Below are 26,252 nucleotides of genomic sequence, written 5' to 3'. Positions count from 1 at the left end.
TCTCAGTTTCCTCTGCTTCTGAGACCGTCAATCCACACATCTTATCACGTGGCTCTTGTGCATGACACCGCAGAGACCCCGCTTGTGGAGGCTCATACTACTCTCTGCGATCCACACACAAATTACCACTTACCCCCATTGAGAGTGAGAACCACTAATCACGACCATGAGGAGGTTACCACATGTGACTCTAACTTTCCTAGCAACTGGGCCAATTTGGTTGCTTAGGAGACCTGGCTGAATTCACTCAGAATTTGTGACTCCAGGTGTGGTTAATTAAATTGGTTGACACATTAACTTTTGAGATTCATTAATCAGGCTTTAATTAGTGGGGCTAGCTGTCACATGAGTAAGTTGACACAAGGGCACCTGAATGACTGAAAGGTTTTGAGTCAAATGTTACAGAAGAACACAATAAAACACACTGAAAGGATGAACTGTGCTCTCAGGACATCAGGAAATATCAGATCTGGTCAAGTTGTCACAAGTGTTAAATGTTGTCATTTTATACAACGAATTCATTAGAATTTCTGTCAGCCAAAACAATTGCTTGACATGTTACCTTTCCATTTTTGCTTTTTCATATTTTTTTACTGTTTACATTTGAGAACTTTTGAAGCATTTGAAAAGAAGAAATTGGAACGTCGAATTTATGTAGAAAAGGAAGTCCCGACTTACTGGTAAAACAGCCAATCAGCTGAGGTAAAAAATCACAATTTATGATTCCAGTGTTGTCAGATTGTCCTGCAGATTTGAAATCTGTTCTTTGATTGAAATCTCGACCAAATGTTTTTGAGATTTCTGTCTTTCCCCATTCAAGTAGATAGGAGCTGATGTTTTATGCCGCTTGTATCGATAGAAAATAGCTGTCCGAGAGCGTTCCAAAGATGACCAAAGAGTGTACTGACTTGCTTTGAAAGGGACCTTCAATTAATTGGCTAAGTCTAGAGAAAGCAAAACAGCTGAAATTGCTTACATCAACTTTAAGAAAGATAAAATACATCCACGACACACTTATTGTGATTTTGTCTGATCTGAGGACACAAATCAACCTAACTGACGGGTGTAGGAGCGACAGGAACCGCTGAGATCTGTAATATGTGTTAGTTTTTGATGATCTCATGTCAGACTAATGAGTTTTCTTGAACAGCACCGCAGCGCAGACTGAGATGTGAATGTGCTGTTTTTGTGATGGTCGAGTCTTCCTGGATCATGTCGGTGGTACCTCTCTGTTCTCCAGGACGCCTTCATCTTCAATAAAGTCCTGCTTGATAACACATACTGCCTAAATTACACCTGTCACATGAACACATATTTGTATTTATTATTAAGTCAGAATAGCAGTACCAACAGTCAAATATTAGCAATTAAAATAAAGATAAGCAAAAGGAATATAATTCAATTTTTTAAATGAAGTGCTTTCCTGGTGTTTCAGAGTACAGCTTGAATTTCACAAACACTATAACATGGTTTATGTTTGCAGAATTCACACTTGTGGATATGAAACAAAGAAAGATGAATAAAATCAAACTGTTTTTCATTTTCTTTTTCTGTATTGTGAAAATATCAAACTCAAAAACTGAAAACAAGTACATAATAATTGTTTTATGTCAATGACATTTGAAATGAGTTTTTGCATAATATAATCCATCTGGACAAAACAGCAAGCGTCACGACATTGACACTATTTTGTTTACACATTATATGAATTATGTCTCTTGTTGTTGCTGTATTTTGTGTAATTGGTCTTTTGATGTTTAATTGAGATTGTAAGTGGATTACATCATAATAGATTTAAAGACAACATGATTGTATTGTGTGTTTCAGGTTGCTGGAGTTCATCAGAGGACAGTCAGCACTATAAAGAGTCACTTGACCTTCTGATGCTCGTCTCTATGGAGACTCTGGACATTGACTGGAGTGCTCCATTAGAGTTCAGCATGATTGGTACAGGTGCCAGACATGACCTTTGACCCATAGCTCAGGCATCAATAAAGACAATCATTTCTTCTCTGTTTAATGTAGTTCTTGGAATTGTAATGTTGCTTTCAATAGTAACTCTTACAGTTGGTTTCAGATTAATTAACTGCTAATTCAGATTGATATTTCATAACCATTTATTTACTCAAGTAGCCATGTGTAATATGTGGGATGTGCTTTGTGTCGGGGTCCTGATCGTACTGTGGTTGCTTTTGTCATAATGACCAGCTAACTGTACATCATCCCACATTTATCGCCCACAAACACTGAAATCAGTTAACATTGATATGCATCTTTTCATAAAAACTAAAATACTGCTTTGAGTGCAATTCAAATCAAATCTGATTTAGATTCAAAGTGATTTACGAAAACACCCGGATGTTTGATTATTCATAATACAAAGCCATGCAAAACCTGGAAATATCAGGGAATCTCAAAAATGTTTTTGTTTTTGATGTTATTGATTTTTTCCTCCATATTAACCCATTCAATGACATGATGAGACCAATGTTTTGCAATATTTCACAGTACGTGTGAATGGTGAACCTTTCAATCGGAGTGTGAGAAATTGCAGGCGGCAGCCCAAAAATGCACCAGAGTTTAAAGGGTTAAACTAAAATATAGTCATTCAATAAACCCAATTTAACAGTCATAAAAAAACACAATTAACGAGGTCAGTGATATAGAAGTGCAAGTACAGGTCAAAGGTCATGGTGGTTTAGATCACTCACAGAACGGTTAAAAATATCTTTTAAAGATCCGTACTGACACCAAACATTCATGAAACTATGAGAGAGACACTTCACAATCAAGAACACAAGCAATGAGGAGTTCGATTTAAACACTTGTCTTCAATATAACCAAACGATCTCATTATCTAAACCAGTTTATTCAACTTTAAGAACAAAGAGATGAAAAACAACTAAAATACACGATTCGATGCAAGTATGAGCTCGCTTCATATAGTCCAATTAAAAAAAGAGAGATCTTTACAATCGTGTTCACATTTAGAATTATACCTCGAGGGGGGGGGGGGTAATACTATAATGGGGTTTCTTATTCCTGATCAACATAAATTCACTCATGAAATCTTCACATGTTATACGTTATAAGAACAATATGAGCCTTGACTTGAACTCATCTGTAAATAAGACTTTATTACAGAGAAAATGGCAAAGGCATCGTGTGTTCAAATATCAGATCAAAGGAGATTTATCAAACGTCCATCAGGGATTGGTAATTGTAGAGGCCTGTGGGTGCAGCAGTTTGATAAAGAACACAAACACACCACAGTACTTGAAACGGCTTGCTGCTGACCATTTACAGTCCACTTCAGCCAAAACAGGCAGTTTTCATCTGATTAAGGCGTAGAGCATCAGGAGCCGAGCTCTCCGGGTCACTGAAGGCCTCAAATGAGAGACGACCCCCAAACCAGCAAGTCCAGTTGTTCCCATATTAATTGTGTTCTTCACCATCTTAGACATCAGGAGCACTCCTCTCCGATACGTTGACAGGACCGGCCCACCTTACGGTCCAGTTTCACCATGTTGCGCATGGCCTCTTCACGACCTTGTCCCAGGTGATCGAACTCGCACTCATGCTGCTCAGGAAGACGATGTCGCATGCAGAACACGTAGCCTACAGAACCAGAAACAGAACAAAGAATAAAGAGCGTCTAACACAGTGTTTGGTTCTGTTCCAACAATACTGAAAGCAATTTAAAAAAATACACCGAACAATATATCATGTAAAGTTGGGATAGTATCATCTTTTTAAAAGGGGTAGAAATGCCTTATTCACATCAAAGGCCATGCGTGCAATCAAACTGTAGGTTACGTTGACACAACCGGTGTTCTTTTGATTTTAGTCAATTTCAGTCTTGATGAAAATGTCCAAATATTGACTACATTTAAAGGACATGTCATATTCATTACAACCCAGACCTGACTTGAACCTTTTACACTGGTTTCACTTATCCTCCGTGAGCAGTGCGTTTTCATTTCAGCATCCATATTAACAGAATCTTACACCCTTCTCATCCCAGAGCGGCAATGAGCGGATACTTTCGCTGCCGAGCCTATTTTTGCTCCGTGGCTCACACTGAACACGCTGAATGGATGCAGCTGAAAACTAAAATAATCAGGAGATTTTACAAAAGAGGCAAAAAACAAATAAACAATATTTAACTGAACCAACTATACACTACAATTTATAGGTCTGCATCTTGACCAACATTTTTGGAAATTTCAGTCTTTCCTCATTGAAGTAGATAAGAGCAGTATTTTATGTCGCTTGTTTACAAAGAAAATCGCTGCCCGAGAGCACTCCAAAGATGACTGCTGAGTGGACTGGCTTGCCTTGAATATGGCTACTGTGATTATCCAATTGTGAAAACCAATGATTGTGACATCCCATTTAAGTCTACTCCTGTCAAAGGTTTCCAACTACATGTTTTTGCAGAGGTTGAGTATTCCCACTAATCCCAGATGTGTCTGTTGAGCAGTGAAATGGCAATGACCAATCAGAGATGTTTAAATGAGTCTATAGTCCTGTCAGTAATCACAAATCCATACTAATGAGCAAGTTTAACTGTCTGATGCCCAGATGCTTATTTTGACATTTACTCATGTGCAGGATATGATTATAGACATCTAAAATTCAAATTTCACTTGTTAAAATGCTATTTCTTGAGATCAGCAATGGAATTACCTCTAGTGATTTTATTACTTGTGGAAATACATTTTTTATATCCGGAAGTGCCTTTTCACAAGTAGAATTTCACAATGATTTGTCATTCACGCCTGTTCAAAATGCAATTCATTTATTTTGTTCATACTAGTTGAAAAAAACATGTAATGTACAATTGAAAATGATCATTTTGATATCAATAATTTAAATTGTTACTAGTGTAAATGTCCATTTCTGATATCAACAACAGAATTACAACTAGTAAAAAGCTCATTTTTGAAATCTGTCTTTTTGTTTCACTAGTGGCCATGTTAAATTCAGATAACTGGAAATGGATTTCAGATATCAATAAATGAGTAGTGAGGGAAAATATAGCTGCAAGCAGCGATAGAGAGACCAAGAACTATTGGTCAATTTCAAACTGGTGGCTTTCAGAAAACAATGCATGAGGGACACATACATTTGTTCGAGTAAACAAGACCGACACCGTGTCTTACCTTCTGCTCAGACATAATGGTTAAAAACTTTGATGTGTGTGGCAAATGAAATAAATGTGCAATTTTGAATACCTTTAAACATCTATTGTTGCCGGCTGCAGGCCCTATGACCATGACCCATCATAGCCACATTCATGTCATAAGTGTTATTAACCATATGGCGGAGTTTGTCAAATATACCCGAATACAATACAACATGTAATTTGATCCACTGCCATGACAAAACCTTTCACGATATCAAGAATCCCTTCATAATTTTACATCAGCGGTGTCTTGACATTATTGTTAACAATTTTGAAGTGATACTTATCACGAGTAAGAGGACTATTTCAAAGTCTGTTGTGTCACACTTCTGCTTTCAGTTGGTGGAGCAATTATGGTGACCCACAGTAGCCATATCAATGTGATCAGCCCCCATTACCAAACACTATTTTTTTTTGTTATCAACAATTTTTATTGGTGGTCAAACATTAAATAACAGCAGACACACATATTGCCCAAGACCTCACAGAGAAAACTCTGAAACCCCGACCAAAACTCTTGAATCTAAACACAGGACCAAAAAACTAGAGATGCACCGATTGCAATTTTCTTGGCCGATTTTTTTTCTAAGAACTATTATTGACCACATATACAAACAAAATCTACCTTTCTTCAATGCAACATTTTATATTCATAATAAAATAAATTATTAAACATTACAATTTCCCCCAAACTGCACCAAGTTACAGGATCTTCTCTCACTTAAACAACTCTCAAAATAAAGTGCTCTGTGACTGGAGGTAGAAATAACAATTAACTGCAAATGAGTTGCTTTATATAACAGATGTCATTTTCCACAGTTTTTATAAATGGACCTTTTTCTCTTTATTACTCGTCTAACAAAACTGTTCCAAAGATCTGAAAAACTGAAGTGTCCAATACGCTCAACTTACGTTAGATGTCCAAATATCAGTTGTAAAACTGAACACTGCTTCGGGAACGGCTTGCATATCTGTCAACACTCCCGTTTTTAAAGGGAGTCTCCTGTTTTGTTTTATTTCTCCGGGAAAAACTCCCGCAATTTGTATGGCCCAAACCACGTTATATGAATAATCACATCAATATATTATTCCAAGTTGGTCCAGTTGCCAGATCTTGAATGAAACGCATCCTACTTACACAATCGACACATCATACAAATTACAAATCATTTATGACCTCAACCTGGCAACCTACAACCCATTTGCTCTGTTGATATCTGCGCAGGCAGTAGACGCGGGATGTTAAATCAAGCATCACTGATAGATGGGAGAGGAAGACTCAGCTGGTGCTCCGGTGAAAACAAAATAAACATGTACATTTAACAACAGCTGGATGGAAGAATTGAATTTCATATCCCGAAGCCATCTCGACAATGCCCACGCCTTTTGCAATGTGTGTCGCACTGATTTTAATGTCGGACACGGTGGGAAAAATTACGTTACTCAGCACATTAAATCACAACGGCACGATTTGTCTAGTATTTAGCCTGCCTCTGCCATCCGGCACCCCACTTCCCCTCTCCCGGATTTGTGTACCCAAATGTTGACAGATAACAGGCTGCGTGTGTGACATGACACGAGATTAAACAACTCGGGCAACGCGACGTCGGAAAATAACCACCTACTCTGTATTGAGGAAATGTATCAGATTTCTGAAGCCTCTGTCCTCAACTATGGAGAACAGCTGGTCATCCAGGGCCATGAATTCCATCATTTTCCTCGTAATTGCTTTGGTCTTTTCGTTGCTCATACCAAGGGATGATAAGAGAGGCTGCTGACTTGTGGCTGGCTCTGAGCTCGGGCTAGCTTTAGCCGCTTTCACTTTTTAGCTTCTTTTTTAAAATGGGCATTTTCAGCTGGGTGATGGTGTTTTAAATGTCTAATTAGGTATGTTTTTCCAAAAGTTATTGTGGTGGTTCCCCCACAGTTTAATTATTACACATTTCAAACTTTATGTATTCTTCACTCAAACAGTGAAGATCTTCCACACCAATGACATGTTTACGTGCGGCTGTGACATTATTGCCTGCGCCGCTGGCAACAAAATGGACTGGCTTGGAATCGGTAAGACGTGAGGCTGACCGGCCGGTTACCAGTCCGGGCATGTGAAACATTTGCTAATTCCGGTCCCTGGCTGGTCGATCGGTGCATCTCTACAAAAAACATGGACCATGTCCCCATCATCCAACTGGCATTGCCAGCAAGTAGGTGTCTCTTTAAGGCCAAGCCTATACAGTCTAGAGAGGGTCCAATAAAATGATGCAGTATCTTAAATTTAATAGACATTAATTTCACATTTTTTAAAATATATATTCTCGAGCTTCTAGTACTAAATTCATTTCTCTCTCCCATAACTTCTTAAAGAGATGCTAAAACCCTGTCTCCTAGACTTCGAATTAGCCAGAAATAGTATGCTGAAGCTTCATGACCTTTTCTAAAAAGCAGCAAGCACCATCTCAAAGAGTGTCTGCCGTTTTAGGGGGCTGCGTACTACACCAAAAGGTGGTACAGAGTAGATGGTGCAGCTGTAAAAATGTTATACAGCGGTTTGGGATTCTGGTAGTTAAAGGATCTCAACGCTCCATTTTCATATAAGTCACCCAGCGTAGTAACACCCCTTCCAAACCATTCTGTCCAGCAGAAAGGGGACTTGTTAATACACCATTTCGGGCATCCTGGTTCCTGGAACAGTCAAGTGTATATTTAATGAGAAACACCATGATTTCCTCAGTCCATCAACTCTATAAAAGACATTGCTTGTTGTAGGCCAGGGCTCTACGCTAACTTTTTTCCCAAGGAGTACATGCGCTCTAAATGAAAAAAATTAGGAGCACACAAACAAATTTAGGAGCACAGTGAAAATTAAATACAGAGTTTATTAACAAACAATTTATTACATACATATTTATACTGCGTGTATGTGTGTGCGCGTGTACTAAGGGACACCCATCTGTGGAACAGCACATACTTCCCAAATCACACATTGAACCCATGACTACTAGAATCAAAGGATATCAGTTGTCCAGCTGTTTTTGTATGTTGACGGTCTGGCATACTTAGAGGTCAGCCAGCGATCTCTCATTATGTCAGCAATTTGACCGATCATCTCCACACATTGTCGTATGTGGGATTCATGTAAACTCAGTTTTTGTGGTGGAGTCTAGATAAGCGGCCCAAATTTGATGAAAGGTTCTTCTTTCACAATGAAGTATGCGATGTTTATCTTTATTTTTAGCTGCTTCCACTTCTCCTCCTCAGACTGCAGCACTTGCCTCCTCAAGGCTGCTTACACAGAGCCTGATGGTTTCTTCGGTCTCATCCAGAGCACTGGAGATGCCGCCGCGAGATCTCTTTTCAGATTAGCGATGGGCTTTCCGGCTCTTTTCATAATTGGTGTTAAAACAATTGTAATTAAATTATTAAATGAAATTGTACTCTACCTTAACCACAATGTATTTAAAAATAATACATTGTTAAGAAAAATAATACTATTAAACATTTGCATTTAAAGTATAACTTATTGTAAATAAACAAAGTGCATATAAATCTAACCATTCAAAACGAATACAGTCTGAACAGCATAATAGACAGGGCCACCGCTGGCCAAACTGATGCCTACGCGTGATATGAGCGTGAAGCGTTCGTCAGTGTTCCGCAACTGTTTTCTGGTCCTTGAATAACGTATAGCGAACGAGTAAGGGCAGCCGGTGGACTTTCTGGTGCCATCCTAGGGAGTTGATGCCCTACGCAAACTGCGTAGTATGCATTTAGGTAGCGGCGGTACTGATAATAGAATAATGCACCATATCAAAGAAAAATAAATAATTTGCAAAACTGCAGCATCCCACAAATTGAAATAAATATAATAAAGGATGTTATTTCACGTGTGCATTTAAAGTATAACTTTTCAATGTACATAACAAAGTGCATATAAATGTTACAATTAAAATACAATCTGAACAACATAAATTGTCTCCGCCCTCCCTCACGCATCTTTGGTTCATTGGTTGACACTGAAGGCTGTGAGGCATTTAGTCTGAGCGGACAGTCAGAAAATAATGTGTGTGCTTGAGCATTTCGGCCTATATTATTTCATTATTTTCGTTATTTTTAAATCTTTTGATTATTCGTATCTTAATATGTTTTTAAATATTTGTATAAATAGATTCTGAAGTGCGAGCCGGCTCCCAACGTTCACCTACAAGAGCCGACTCGATCGTAGACAACCCATTCACTATTTCAGATGCGGGTTTCCTGACACGAATGACGAGTTGCCCACCTGTTTCTGCCCTCTACAATATTTGCAGAACATGACGTTGTTTTCAAACTCTAGCCATGGGAACATTTTGAGACAATTTGCATTGAATCTATATGTTCTCCCTCCACCGGCTACAGTGGACGTTGAAGTGACAGCTGTCTTCACGGTAGCTTTGCTCTCAGCATCCCTAACGTTAGCCGTCTCCGGTAAACCTTGTGAAGAGACTTCGTTAGTTGAACCTTGCGAATCCCCCTCGCCAAATTCTTCTTTCTCCTCATCTCTTTTTCGCTTAAAATAAAATGCGATGTCGCCTATACCGATACTTTTTTCCATTGTTCACCTCTCTCTCTCTGACTGGACCGCGTCATCACCGAAAACCCACATTCCACAAGCGGAGTTATGTAATCTTTAAAGAAATATCTTAAAAAAGGGGGGGGGGTTATGTTTGTAATCTTTAAATCGCACACTGTGCTCGTAAATCATTTTTCAAGTTCGCACATATCTATTTTTAGGGGCAAATGCGACTGAAATACTCGCATTTGCCCCTAACCCTAACCCTGTAGGCATGTAGATATTTTGCGGTCATCTTTATCACTGGCTTGGAACTTCAGTGTAAAAGCGGTCATCCGTCAATGCCAAAGTTTCTCGGAGTCTTATTCCACAAAACAAACTCCAGCCGGTTGGCAGAACAGACACAAAGAAACGAAATTGGTGCCCAGCTTCCTCAGACAGCCAAGAGTAAATCCACTCCCATGAGAAACATCAAATGGCTTACTCCAATGTTTTTATGAAGGACAGTGCTTGCTCGGGGAATAAAATACTTTGAGGCCATCCTTAGTATTTATACTCAGTTTGGCCAGGAACATCAGTGCAAAAGCGAATTTCTATTGATGTAAAAGTTTCTTACATTCCTTGAATCAATCACGTTTCTCTCTTGTCCAATTTGCAAAGTCTGGGAACAAGAAAATGTTGAGATTCTTTCAAGAAAGCTTTCCTTTAATCCTTGCCTCACATAACACAAGATCTTTATCGGATGTTCTAATCCTTAGAACAAAAATAGGGCCTCGGCACTTTCAGTGCTTGGGCCATAATAATCAACAAATATGATTTTTAGCATTAATGTGCTTGACATTTAGGAGTTTGGTCATTGCACTCACAATTCATTATGGCTCATGCCCAAACAACGTATTGGCTCAAATCTGCCAAACACTTTGATGAATTAAAATTCTTTGGCATCTCTAGATAATACAGGACAAATTTCACTCAAACTGAACAAGTGTCAAAAAAGAAGTTTAAAAAAATATATAGTAGATTTTCCTGAAAAAGGCAGAATTTATTTCTTAGAAGAAAAAAAAAACCTGAAACAGGAAAACCTTGTTATATCTAGGCCACATCCACACAAACATGTTTTGGTTTAGTAATGCATTGACTACATTTACAGCAGGAATAGCTGGAATGGCATTTCCCTCCAACGAAAACGGAAATTTTCGAAAACGCTCTCCATTACCGAATACTTAGGAAATCTCAAAATGGAGTTTTCAAACTTCCCAAAAAACAAGTGAAAACTTTAAGCTTCACGGCATGGAACCCCCAAAAGGTAGAATGAACAATTCTCTCAATTTTTGGCACATTTTTCCCCCAGTTATTATCAAGCAATGACAAATTTGACTCTAGATATAACGATGCTTCTCATGTTGATGATACAAACCACCGTTTAAAGACTGATAATACAAGTCAAAAACAAGACTTGTGGGAACAGGGAGTAGAATTTAACTTGGGTTGAAATTGAGCAATCGAACCAAGTGTGAAAACCCCCAGTGTGTGGCACAGGTTCACTCACCACAGCGACAGGAACCCAGCGCCGCCTGTACCAGCTCTAATTTGCTTGAACAGCGATAACAGCGTCTGCGGTTCTTCTGCTTGGGTCCGCTCCTCGCCTCCTCTCCTGATGAGCCATCCTCTAGCCGCACACGTTTCACTGGTGATGCCTCATCATCTGAAACAGAAACATCCATTCTGAAGGAGAAAATCACTCAAACATCTCCAGTGTGCTGCAGAGACTCATACCTGAATGGCAGGGTTGTTTGGTGGGAATGCAGAGAAGACCTTGTGCTGGATCTCTACATGATGCTCCTGTCAGAAAATAAAGAGTTAGCAGTTTGAGGAAAACATAGCTGGATACATAGCTAATCAAATCATTTTTATTTGTATAGTGCCTTTCACAACACACATCGTTTCAAAGCAGCTTTACAGAAGATCAGCATTAACAGAACAGAAAACTGCAATATCTATAAAGTCTTAGTCATCATTGTGTAATTTGATTAAATAAGATTGTGAAATGTGTTTAAAAATAAGCAATTAAATAATAATTGTATTAATAACCCCAGTGAGCAGCTGAAAGCGACTGTGGCAAGGAACACAAAATTCCATAAGATGTTGATTAATGGAGAAAAATAACCTTGGGAGAAACCAGACTCACTGTGGGGGCCAGCTCTGACTAACATCATGAATAGAATGTAAATATTACTTATGTATAGTTAAAATCATAGTTTAAAATTATTAAACTAAGTGTTAAGGGTCAGTGTTTAAAACAAAGATTTGTATGAACTGTAAGATTAATGACCAATGTCTTTGAAGTCCATCTTGGATTAACTGCAGAAGTTCACATAGATGCAATTGTCCTTGTTAATTGGCTGATGAAGGCTTTTGTTGGCAATTGATAGTCTATGTATTCCATTTCAAGATTGTAGTCCATCTATAGACAGAGGTTTTATTTAATAAATGTAATACTATTAAGAAGAGATTCTGAGATTACAGGGAAAACCTCTTTTAAGAGCTTGGTTTGTATTGGATCTAATATACATATTGAGGCATTTGATGTTTCGATAAGTTTTGTTAGCACTTCATGACCTATGACAGCGAAGGATTGAAGTTGCACATGAGGAAAATTATGAGATGGTTTTCTGAGGTGCTATGACAGATGATTGCATAATTCCAATTTTATTTTGGATTATTTCAAATTTATCTGTAAAGAAATTCATGAAGTCATTCCTATTGTGCTGCAACAAAATATCTGGTTCTGTTGAGGCTTTATTCCAAACCAATTTAGCCACAGTACTGAATAAACACCTAGTGTTGCTGTGTTTATTTTCTATGAGTTTACTAAAAATATGCTGACCTGGCAGCTTTTAGTGCCTGTCTGTAGCTACAGACACTATCCTTCCATGCACCGCAAAATTCTAACATCTAATTTTGTATTCTTACAACTGTGCTCTATTTTCCGAGCTGCTCTCTTGAGAGTATGGGTGAGATCGTTGCTTATAACTCTTAAATTGGTTCACATTTTTTTGTGTGTGATACTTTGTGCTTCCTCTCATCCTGTAAAGTGACCTTTAGTTTGAAGGCGCTATATTAAGTAAACGTATTATTATTAGTAATAGAAAAGGATTAAGTACTCGTATCTACTGAATAAGTACTAGTAAAATTGAAAAAGCTACAGTGCAAAGGGGCTAAAGCCTAAAGTGTTATTTTATGGTCACAAAGTGTATCAAGATTGATTTTTTTTATTGAATATTGATAGAGCAACATAATGTGTGTGAATAGAAATAACTGAAGGCTGTTTTGATTAAAATTCATAAAAATAAAGTGCTGAGGGAGACGTTTACCTCACACTTGCGGTTATAGTGATATCAGGGTTCCTACAGACGCTTCAAAGTGAAATTCAAGGACTTTCAAAGACTATGCTTGAGATATTATTAAAATGAATTCTTTAATCTAGGGCTGTCAATCAATTAAAATGTTTCATTGAATTAATTACATGGTGTCCCAATTAATCACATATACAAATATTTACTGAGAAAGCCCCTCATATAACAATAATTCAATATATAATTATACATAGTTCTCTTTCAATATTAAAAAATTCTAATATATTTAAAAAAATTCAGATAATTAAAATGCATTACATTCCTGTAGCAGAAGTGTTAATCATTGATAAGACAATACAAAAAGCGTCTTTAGAATACAATATATTGTTTACTACCATATTATTGATCATAAGTCAGTCATTGGCATACAGTTCATAGCAATCCATTTCACAAGTGTATTTGTCAAATCAGTTGGAGTTTTATTATGAGGGCTTGTTTAAGGACTGTCAATTTAGACTTTTTTTTTATTTTTATTAATGCTTACAAAACTTTTACATCTAGAGCCAAGAGGTATATTAAAACAAACCACAACAAGGAAAATGAATACGGTTTAATAAAAATATCAAATTGTTTACATACTTCAATACCCTTTACAGCTTTGTTACTCAAATTGGAAATTGTTCTTAGGTATTGCTGAACCTCTGAATTAAAACTAATGGTTTATAACCACCATACTTACATTTATGAATACTAAACTTTGCCAACAAAAGCAGAACATTAATCAAATAATATTCCTTATGAAGAGACATGTCATAGCTAAAACAAACAAATAAAAAATTTTTCAAAACAAAGTTGAAAGCTGGGAATAATATGATCTCTAACAATCTTGCAGAAATCAGACCAAAAACAAGTCGAGTCGGGACAACTCCAAAATAAATGAAAAACAAAACTTCCTCCTGCTGACCACAAAATGTACAGAATATATCAACATCACAATTAAATCTCTCTACAAGAAAATAATTAGTGAGGTAGTACTTATAAATATGTTTGAAGGAAATTTCTTTGATTTTATTCGTGATTAAATATTTATGGGTAACTTCCAAATTTTGGAAGTCCAGCCACACCCTGCATCAGACAAACTGTCAGAATTGGAATACATACTAACAACATATAAATAGACAAATACTAGCATGTTTTAATAAATACATGTTAAAAATGCCTTCCCTGCCAAAATCATGCATGTGTTTTTATGTCATGCAAACTTTTGGAAAAACTTTTATTCTGATTTGAAAACATCATCTAGCTGACTGACACGGGAGATGAGGTTTTGTTCAAATAATTTATGACAGTCTTTGATGCATCAAACATATCGGTAATGTTTTGCATCATATACCATGATTTTCCAGCAAAAGTGTATTTATGAAATCATAGTTTTCACAGTATTATAGTTACAGCATTTCCAGCAAAAATTACAAATTATAAATCAAATTAATTATTTGTTGTAAATCGTTTCATATATAAAAAGGAAAAAAATACTACAATATTTCTGTGAATAATTTAGTGAAAAAAATCAAGCTGGTAATGACTTACCTGGGCAAAAGAGGTCATGAACTGTGAAATGTTCATAGTATAATCATAATGTGAAAAGCATACTATAGAAGATATTTATCAACAGTTTTAACTCCACGTCTCTCAAACACACACAATTGATGTGTTTGTATTAGTCCTTCATTAGATGACTGTCGTACTAGGGATGTCCCGATACCACTTTTTCCACTTCCGATCCGATTCCGATATCGGAAATCTCAGTATTGGCCGATACCGATCCCGATCCGATACGGTGTTGTTTTTTTACATAATCAGTTTATAATATCTTTACAGTATTGTGTGGAAATAATTGGGTGTACTCTTTAATAGGCTATGTAAAGAAAAACAAACTGTTAACTACACATTATTTCAATATAAATGTATAGCTTAAGAAACACTTTATTAATAACTAGCATAGCCTACTGGATACTGGCGCTCCCCGAGTTCTGATTACACGCACCTGCATATCATTAGTGGCTAATCAATGACTGCATAAATAAATACCCCGCTTTCGCACGCGCTCACACACGCTCACACACACACACACTCTCTCTTTCTCACTCTGTGCCTGTTCTCATCGATAGTATTTCTGAGACTCCAGAACTTTCTACTATGTCAATCATGTGTCTTCATTATTGCCTGCATGTATCATAAAATTGTTTTGAGTTATCTCTTTCATCATATCTATACACTGTCTGGATATTACTTACCTGCTGTTTGCCACTCTGCTTAACTGAATTTACTCACAATATTTACATCACTGTTTCAATCCTCTGCTCAATAAACCCTGCAGAGTTCATATCTCTGCCTCTCCGTGAGTCTCCAGTGACAGCTTTAACTTTTAAACCCTCACCCTTTTTATTCACAGTTTAATTCAGCTTCTTATTTAAATTCTGGTTAAATGCACCTGCAGTGCCGTTCTAAGTCCATATTATAAGTGAACCGAACTGCTGAGCATCTACATCTGAGATGTTCGTTTGTAGCGCACAAATATTGTGCACGTGTGAAGGCTATAAATAGCCGTGCGCGTGTGTGTAAAAGCACCATTCACTACCGCGCTGAAGCTGCGCGTGCAAGAACATATATGTTTACTTATTAAACACAGCCTATTGCAATTCACAGAGCTATCACGTGGCTTCAAGTGGCTTTGAATAAAATGCACTAGTCATATGAACCGCTTTAATGGTGTTTTAACAGTTCTTTTATGTCATTTTTTAAGCTTAACAGTAACGAACATGACTAACACATAGTATCGGATTTGGGTCGGGCTCGTCGGACCGATACCCGATCCGTCTAAAAACGTCAGTATCGATGCGATACCGATCTAGGTATCGGATCGGGACATCCCTATGTCGTACACTGCAACACAAACTCTCCGATAATGCTGTCCATCGCAAATTACATGACACACAACAATATCACAGACATCAATGATTTTGCCCTTTGACAAAATTTATCTTTCACGATTCCTGACATTGGTCTCAGATGAAACTCATCCAGTATGCACTGGGCTTTATATATTCTACAGGACCTGGTGTATGTGTGTCATATGGTGGGGCATGTAATGTGCTGTCCTGTGAACCATGGTTTATCATTGTTGAATGAAAAAAAATGTCCTTTAAAAGGCTGTAAAAATCACTCTGGACCCCACTCACCCAACCCATTACCTTTTTGAACTGTTGCCTTCTGGCTGGCGCTTCAGAGCTCTGAACACCAGAACCGTCAGACACAAGAACAGTTTTATCCCTCAGGCGATCAATCTCATAAACCGTTAAAGCCGCCCCATTAAGCAACAATTATGTGCAATACACAGTTTAAGTCTATTTATATTATCCAATATATCCACTTCTGCAATTACTTACATTGCTCTGTACATAATATACTGCATTTATGTTCTTTATATAACAGATTGTAATAGATTTGCACTTCGTGTGTGTATGTGGGTATGTATGAAGGCGAGTATGTATGTACAGTCAGGTCCATAAATATTGGGACATCGACACAATTCGAATCTTTTTGGCCCTATACACCACCACAATGGATTTTTAATGAAATGAACAAGATGTGCTTTAACTGCAGACTTTCAGCTTTAATTTGAGGGTATTTACATCCAAATCAGGTGAACGGTGTAGGAATTACAACAGTTTGTATATGTGCCTCCCACTTTTTAAGGGACCAAAAGTAATGGGACAATTGGCTGCTCAGATGTTCCATGGACAGGTGTGTGTTATTCCCTCATTATCCCATTTACAAGGAGCAGATAAAAGGTCCAGAGTTCATTTCAAGTGTGCTATTTGCATTTGGAATCTGTTGCTGTCAACTCTCAATATGAGATCCAAAGAGCTGTCACTATCAGTGAAGCAAGCCATCATTAGGCTGAAAAATCAAAAGAAACCCATCAGAGAGATAGCAAAAACATTAGGTGTGGCCAAATCAACTGTTTGGAACATTCTTAAAAAGAAAGAACGCACCGGTGAGCTCAGCAACACCAAAAGACCCGGAAGACCACGGAAAACAACTGTGGTGGATGACCGAAGAATTCTTTCCCTGGTGAAGAAAACACCCTTCACAAAAGTTGGCCAGATCAAGAACACTCTCCAGGAGGTAGGTGTATGTGTGTCAAAGTCAACAATCAAAAGAACACTTCACCAGAGTGAATACAGAGGGTACACCACAAGATGTAAACCATTGGTGAGCCTCAAAAACAGGAAGGCCAGATTAGAGTTTGCCAAACAACATCTAAAAAAGCCTTCACAGTTCTGGGACAACATCCTATGGACAGATGAGACAAAGATCAACTTGTACCAGAGTGATGGGAAGAGAAGAGTATGGAGAAGGAAAGGAACTGCTCATGATCCAAAGCATACCACCTCATCAGTGAAGCATGGTGGTGGTAGTGTCATGGTGTGGGCATGTATGGCTGCCAGTGGAACTGGTTCTCTTGTATTTATTGATGATGTGACTGCTGACAAAAGCAGCAGGATGAATTCTGAAGTGTTTCGGGCAATATTATCTGCTCATATTCAGCCAAATGCTTCAGAACTCATTGGACGGCTTCACAGTACAGATGGACAATGACCCGAAGCATACTGCGAAAGCAACCAAAGAGTTTTTAAGGGAAAGAAGTGGAATGTTATGCAATGGCCAAGTCAATCACCTGACCTGAATCCGATTGAGCATGCATTTCACTTGCTGAAGACAAAACTGAAGGGAAAATGCCCCAAGAACAAGCAGGAACTGAAGACAGTTGCAGTAGAGGCCTGGCAGAGCATCACCAGGGATGAAACCCAGCGTCTGGTGATGTCTATGCGTTCCAGACTTCAGGCTGTAATTGACTGCAGAGGATTTGCAACCAAGTATTAAAAAGTCAAAGTTTGATTTATGATTGTTAATCTGTCCCATTACTTTTGGTCCCTTAAAAAGTGGGAGGCACATATACAAACTGTTGTAATTCCTACACCGTTCACCTGATTTGGATGTAAATACCCTCAAATTAAAGCTGAAAGTCTGCAGTTAAAGCACATCTTGTTCATTTCATTAAAAATCCATTGTGGTGGTGTATAGGGCCAAAAAGATTCGAATTGTGTCGATGTCCCAATATTTATGGACCTGACTGTATATGTATAATTATTTATTTTTATTCTTTTTTTGTTTTTAATTACCCATGTCTTGCTGCTGTTTTTGGTATTGTTGTACACTGGAAGCTCCTGTCACCAAGACAAATTCCTTGTATGTGTAAGCATACTTGGTAATAAAGCCGATTCTGATACTGTTAAACAGCTGAGCGTTACCTTCCTGTGAGTTGCTGAAGGGGAGGGATGTGTCCGTGACTGTAGGTGGTTCTGGATGTGAGGGTGGAGACAGTGAGGTCTGGTCCGGGCTGCTGACACCGCTCACCTCACCGCTGTACATCTGCATACTCTCACAGCTTGAGCTCGGCTTGGACAAACACTCACTATCTGGCTGCTTTTTCTGACAGTCTTCAGGAAAATAAAATAAATGAACAGTTAATGAGTGTCTTGATCAAGAGTACAATGTGTAATAAATCAACCCTGTGGGCTTCTAAAAAGGAATAATTCCCCCAAACATGATAATTCTGTCATCATTTATTCACCTTTATGCCGTCTCAAACTCGTATGCAAGTCAATGGGGTCCAACACTTTCAAGCTCCAAAAAGCACACAAAGGCATCATAAAGGTAATCCCTAGCAATGGTTTAATCCATGTCATGATGCATGTACAGTTTAAATCATGCTCAAGCAGAAGAGACTGCAGATGGTAAGATTTATTGTGAACTGTTCTCACCCAAAACCGATCTAATCCCATCAGAAGACATGAATTAAACCACTGGAGTCACATGGATTCATTTTATGATGCCTTGATGTCTTTATTGGAGCATGAAAATGTCGGACCCCATTGACTTGCATTATATGGATATAAACACCACATATTGCCATCAACATTTCTTTGTGTTCTGCAGAAGAAATAAAGTCGTCATGAGTTTGAGACGACATTAAGGTGAAATAATGATGACAGAATTGTTATGTTTGGGTGAACTATTACAGGTTAATATAAGAACTCCACTAGAATAAACAAAGAGCATTCTGTTTAGAGCATCATGTTTGCAGTAAGAGTAATATTCAGGTATACTTGAGAAAGTCTGTGTGCAAATTTGTGTTTGTGGTCATGAAATGAAGAGAACCCTCCAATCAAAATCTCAACACAAGTTCTAACACGAGACGCATGTTAATAAACATGTAAACAGAAATGTGTCTTGGTTGATCACAAACAGGGCCTGTGTAAATATTCACAAACAATCTCTTCTGGAATCCTCTATGGACTTGAGCCGATTCCATTAAACACAATTATCTTAAGTTGGACGTCACAACAGCATATCTAAAGAGTCAAGAAAATATTTGTGCAATCCTAAACAATCATGCATTGTTTAACATTTAAAAAACGGGTTGACAGACTTTAGTACAGGACACTTACCGGTGAAACATTTGGAGCACATGTTCATGGTCTTGCTGGATCTAAAACAAAAACACATTATAATAATTAGTGTGCATCAAGAATGAATTAAAATGAAGATTTCACAGTAGATTAGCACTCTTTTTCTATCCTCTGCATGCTGTCCACTACGGTGGTCAGACCTTTAAAAGACATTTGAACCCTTCAGGGTGTGCCGTTACATCCAAACCACTATGACCTTTAACCTTTTCCTGCAAATAACTGTAGTCTTTATATGTGATTGAATACTTTATTAATGACAACATCCATTCAACATGGCTGATATAACTCAATCGGTGTTATACGTCACAAAGCAGCTAGATGGGCAAATTCAAACACTGAGCAAACTCTGAATTTGTGGTACCAGTAAGTTGTTAATCGCAGTTCATCGCCATAATTACATAAGATACACATTGCTCTGCGGCAAATTATGTTCTCGATCTCATGAAGTTACTGGACCAATCAGTTAAGTGTAATCACTTCACTGTATAGATATGAGAAAAGTGTGAATGCCACCCAAACCCTTTCTTCCATGGAAAACATCAAATATTTGACATAAAAAAAAAATTCTTGATGGAAACCATCCAAATGACTTTATTATTCAATACTAGAATTACTGCGATTGGCTGCTCGGTGCACATGTCATTCATTCAGATGAATGAGCTTGTAAACAAATAAATACATTTTTCAAGTGTTGTTTATGTCATGCATATACAAAACGTCACTGCATGACACATAATGTGCGTTCCACAGCAAATACACTTTATCCGACACACAAATGATATGCGCTGTAAAATTTGCGTCATGACCATTTGTATTCGTCATTAGCTGTTTTTGCATTATTTCTGCATTGAAAAGCTGTCTTAACGGTGTTCTGCGGCTATTTGAGAGAAGTGATTGTACTAAAATGACATCAGGAATGATAGAACTACTCCCATTTTAAACACGCAACTATCTGATATAGTCGGCAAAAGGCTTTATATGCGATTTAATGAATTACAGTGAACTGCTGATCTACAGAGGTCTTCTCCAAAGATCCCTCAGATATGTTCAAGGTTTTTATAGGGATATTGTTTGATTCGTTGGTCAGTTGGGTTAAACTGCATTCTCACCACAAGCGAACAGTTCCAGGGTACGTTTGCAATCGGTCCGAGACTACCTAATCTAGGTGGTCTCAGACCGTTTGTTTTGGTGCAGATCAGAGCGCGATTGCCACATTCATATATGGATGAACAAACAGAAATAAGGGAGAAAACGCACCAGGTTCCGAATCAAATGCTCCAAAAGAACCAGGTGTGAAAACGCCCCAAGACTAGAGATACATTCGATTATGTGTTATACACAGAACAGCTGTGCTTGGAGTTCAGTTTGGTTCGTGCACAACACTGACGTTATGTTTAAAGTGCTCCACATTTACTTCAGTTGCACATGTGTATAAATGTGTAAAAGTGTATAAACAAATCTGAAGTGATCCCATGACCGTGGGGTTTAGTGGATCACCAGTCTTCCTTCAGTTTTACACCAACACAAAGTCTATATATTAATGCTGCATGCTAAATTATAATAATGATCATTTCAAAAATGGCTCTTTTAAATAGGACTCAAGTGTGAACAAAGTGTAACTTTTATATTAGCAATAAAGCTAATTTTGTAGTTTTAACTTTTTATTTTAGAATTGTTATCCAAGCAGTGGCAACAGTGATTTTTTTTTGTAACTTGAAAAATCATGACTAAGAAATGTGATTAAAACTGAGCAAAATAATCATGATTATCATTTATAATCATTACGTGCAGCCCTCATGTATCTTATCCTCCATCTTCCTGAACGCGCAAGTGTTCCACAATTCGTCTTTTACAATTTCCAGTCTCCAGTGTTAACACACAAAGCTAGCTAGCTTAGCTAGCTGAGGTAAGGGACATTGCATCATTTAAACTGTGTATAAACGAGTATAGTTTTCAGAGCACGTGGATATGCTTGTTTTTCCTCAACAAAAACATGACAATATAAATATGATAACTATTATATGCAGAGTGTTTATACTCGTCCTGTACGTTAACTGCGTCAGTCTACTTCATTAGAGTTCTCTTTTTCTTCACTTTGTGTGAGCTTAAATGCTTTCATTCTATTCTTTTTTGTTTTCACGCATTGCTTGTTTAACCCTCTGGGGTTGACGGAGGTGCCGGTGCGTCCTGCTGGATATTTTCGTCATTACGGCGGAAACAACTTACATATTCCGTCATTTTGGGGCATACAGATAAGTGTAAGACATCATTAGAGACTTTAAAGGGTCTGCTTTTATTTGTGTACACTCACAATAACAACAAAACCTTGTGCTTTTGTAAAATAATGAAAATAAAAAAGGTGAGCTTTCAGCAGTCTCTGTGTTCACGAGCATATTTCAGAAACACGTTGTGGCAGGGCGGACGGCGGGGCCGGGTCGTGATTCTACACACCCGGTCCCTTATCAGGCTAATCAAGCCTCCGCTCTGTCACACACGTCACTAACATGAACTGAAACTCTGCGAAATACTGATCACACAAACATGAATCCTATGTCTAAAGAAAGCTTAAAATATCTACTTTTAAATAAAACAAGTCAAATTTAAAACAAATATTCTCCTGCAATGTAATCTGTATGAAACAAAGCGATGTAATTTATCTCTAATGTGATCCCACCCACCAGCAGAGCGCGCCATTCATACGCTAATGTGCTGAGACGATCAATGCAAATGCTAAACGCCCCCGACTGTGCCTTAAAAACAAAGTTCATTCACTTTTCTGTGCGTTTGAAAGACAGTACGATACACAAGTGAGAAAACTCATGTGACACTAAAGACTGCAGTAATGATGCTGAAAATTCAGCTTTGATCACAAACTGCATTTTACAATATATTCAAATAGAAAACTATTTACAATATCACTGTTTTTACTGTATTTTGGATCAAATAAATGCAGTCTTGGTGAGAAGAGACTAGTGTAGCTATAAAATTAAGTCTTAAAGAAAATGTAGTCAGATTACTTTTTAACTTAAAACTTGATTTTGATCATTGTCTCCTCACATTCATTCTCTTTGTCACATTCCTCATTGATGGGCCCAGGGGAGGGGTCTTTTGTCTCCTCAGGTGTGAATTACAATCAATATTAATGATAGTTCACGCCTCCTCACATATGACCTTTCTAACACTAAAAGTGTCTTACAAAAGTTCAATTACTATATTGTTTTGTATGAATGAGTGATCAGGATGGTTTTCACATCATTTTGTAGCATAAACTCTAGGCTACAAAATCCAGTTCTCAAACGTATTGTGGACAAATGTTTAGTATGTGTTATATGGCCTTATTTCAATGACTTAAATATTATTATAATATATATATTTTTTTAAAACATGCATAAATGTTATTTTCTCAAAAATACAAACATGTTGCTCACATATTATTGTAGCCCAGTTTGTGTTGAATACAGTGTTATCAGACTTTAGCCATTAATATGTTTTTAAGTAACTGAAAAAAGCACAAATGTCAAGGCATGTCAAAAGGGCCCAAAATACCCTCAGACCCCAGAGGGTTATTTTATTTATATATTTTTTTTATTTAAAAAAAAAAATTATAAAACACAGGACATGATAGAAGCTTGTTTTGAATATAATTAGAAGCATGTTTTTTTTTTAATGGTGACGCAATCTTTGACTAAAAAAAATATATTTTACAATCTCCATCTCATTAATTACCTTCATTTAAATAAAAGAATATTCGAATATTCGTTTTTTATGAGCTTAAATATTTGAATACTAAATTATTGATGAATGCTCATCCCTAGTATCTAGATCCACAGTAAAACGAGTCCTATATCCACATAACCTGAAAGGCTGCTCAGCAAGGAAGAATCCACTGCTCCAAAACTGCCATAAAAAAGCCAGACTACAGTTTACAAGGGGGCACATGGGGACAAAGATCTTACTTTTTGGAGAAATGTCCTCTGATCTGATGAAACAAAATGTAACCGTTTGGCCAACCGTGAAGCATGGGGGTGGCAGCATCATGTCGTGGGGGTGTTTTGCTGCAGGAGGGACTGGTGCACTTCACAAAATAGATGGCATCATGAGGAAGGAAAACTGTGGATATATTGAAGCGAACATCTCAAGACTTCAGCCAGGAAGTTGAAGCTTGGTCGCAAATGGGTCTTGGACAATGACTCCAAGCATACCTCGAGTTGTGGCAAAATGCCAGGAATTGTGAAAAATTTAGTTTAAATGTATTAAGCGAAGGTGTATGTACACTTCTGACTTCAACTGTATCTACACAGCCCATAACTATGCTGCCTGGCCTACAATTTGTATTTAAATAAGCAGACAGTTAAGAGTCTATGATTGGATCATTATTGCAGTAATTAATATGTTTCGGCTGACAACAATTCTTTTGACTCTTACTGATGCAGTGTGTAGCTTCTCATTTCTTAAACAATCATGTCGGAAGACGTATCCCAAGGTCGTGGAAAAGATGTTACGGTGTTTCAGAAGGGGCAAATTATTGATCTGCATCAAGTAAAGAAATCAACTAATGAGATTGCTCAAATCACTGGAACTGGGTTAAGAACTGTCCAACGCTTAATTAAAGGAAGGATAGTGGTGAACCGTCAGTTTCACAGAAGAAATGTGGGCAGAAATAATCTAGAATGATCACTAAAACACTTGAGGTCACATCTTAAAAATGGACAGTAGAACTCACGGCTATGTTTAATAGTGAAAGAAAGAGCATTTCCACATGAACAATAGCACGAGAACTTACAGGATTGGGACTAAACAGCCGTGTGGCCACAAGAAATACACTTGTTAGTGAGGCTGTCAGAATAAATTTTCCAATATTTGTTGAAAATTTATTTTTTATTAATTCTTATTATGCTTAGTTTCTTATTAGCTGTAAATTGCTTTCAGTAAATGAGCCAAACATGTTCAAACACTTAGATATATAGTTTCTCTTTGTGTAGTTAAGTCAACTGAAGTTTCTTTGTATGGCCATCTCAAGGGAGGCAGAGAACGGTCTTATCAGAGGACACAGCTGAAGAGTTAAAAAACATATTATTATGGAATGTGCTGAGGAAGACTAGTGTGGATGAAGAATAGAGCATTTCAGGACAGGAACCTGTCCTTCCCAGGTGAAGGAAGATAGGAGGTTATGGTAATTCATTTTTAGATTTAGCCATGAATATGCACGATTGAATTGGATAAATATTCTGTATTTTGGAACTGACCTTTGTAGCTCTCTGAGGTGTACTTTAGTAGTAGGAGAGGATACCCGAGCTCGTAAGTAAGAACACACATTTTCAATTTACAGGTGAATTTCCACCACATAATGGCGCTGAAATCGATTACAGCAGCTTTAATAATGGGATCATGAAATCTCGTGTCCACTCAAACCTTTAACCATGACGTCTTGATGGAAATGACGTCACAACTCGTGCTAAAGGCGAAGAGGATGTTTGCACACTCATCATGACATTCAGTAAAGCACGCCAGTCTTTCACCAAACACAAGTAAAAGTCCACTGTGTGTTCAATCACATCTGAGCAAATGTTCCAGACAAAAACGATTTGCTTTTTAACAATTACTTAATTAATACAAACCCACCCCTATAACCTTTACCACACAGCAATAAACGGAGTTCAATATGAATCCGCAACATAAAGCAGCAAAATAAACACAAATGAAATACTTGTGACCCCACAGAGCCTCGTTTGCTTCAGCACTGGTTTTATTGGTAATATTTGAAGACGGTAGCAGATGATGATCTGTTTCTTACCCCCAGAAGCCGCAGGGGCACCGCGTAGGTAGAGTCGGCGTGTTGCTGCTCTCGCTGCCGGTGTCCCCCATTGGATCAGTCCGAGAACAGTTGAGCCACTCCGGGGGCGAGCACACGGCCTTCACGAACACTGTCTCCCAAAGTGCGCTCCCAACACGAGTACACATTTAAGGTTCAGTCCAACCGAACAGAACCGGAAATCATTAAGAGGTTTGCGTGTTTTATAATAATAACTATTGAGGCGATCTGTCCTGAAATCAAAGCGACCATCTGGATCACTGTCACAGCGAGCCCGAGAGGAGGGGCGTCTGAAGATGGCATCTTATCCTGAGCTAGAATAAAAATTAAAAGAATCCATTATCAGTATTTACTTACTTAATAAATTACAGGAAGTCAATACAAGTTAGTTAAAACAACTTTTTAAGATAACGTGTAAGAAACCTTTTGTACCCCCATCAGTTCAAATGGACTATTCCATGTTAGTGCTCCCGCAGGCGCGGAGCTCTTTAAAGGGACCCGCACCACAACTTTACCTGGGCTGAAGTAATCAAACACCTGGCAACGGTACTTTAAAGGTGGGGTATGTGATTTTCTTTTTTGACCATTTTTTTCAAAATAACTTGAAATCCTATTCCTAACCCACTTACTGGCTGTAAATTAGAAGCACTGATATGAAAATTAAGCAATTTAATCATCTGTGGAACGGGCAGGACTCGAAAAACTCCAGCCAATCATTTTCAAGACCATCTAGAATCATTGGACAGAA

General features: G+C 37.8%; 1 protein-coding gene across 1 annotated transcript; it reads right to left on the bottom strand.

Moving 5' to 3' along the window:
• Positions 1–1,553: 1,553 nt before the first annotated feature.
• LOC127621588 (AN1-type zinc finger protein 3-like) lies at positions 1,554–26,018 on the bottom strand. Its single transcript, XM_052095247.1, has 7 exons — positions 25,928–26,018; positions 25,487–25,818; positions 19,672–19,712; positions 18,472–18,660; positions 11,514–11,579; positions 11,287–11,442; positions 1,554–3,618 (listed from the first exon to the last, which is right to left on the bottom strand). Exons 2-7 carry the CDS (start codon positions 25,651–25,653, stop codon positions 3,464–3,466), a joined length of 774 nt encoding a protein of 257 aa, XP_051951207.1. The 5' UTR covers positions 25,654–25,818; positions 25,928–26,018; the 3' UTR covers positions 1,554–3,463.
• Between the last annotated feature and the right edge of the window lie 234 nt (positions 26,019–26,252).

Source organism: Xyrauchen texanus, chromosome 28, assembly GCF_025860055.1.
Source record: "Xyrauchen texanus isolate HMW12.3.18 chromosome 28, RBS_HiC_50CHRs, whole genome shotgun sequence".
In the NCBI taxonomy this organism is placed as follows: domain Eukaryota; kingdom Metazoa; phylum Chordata; class Actinopteri; order Cypriniformes; family Catostomidae; genus Xyrauchen; species Xyrauchen texanus.
This window is presented reverse-complemented; position numbering and strand designations above follow the sequence as displayed.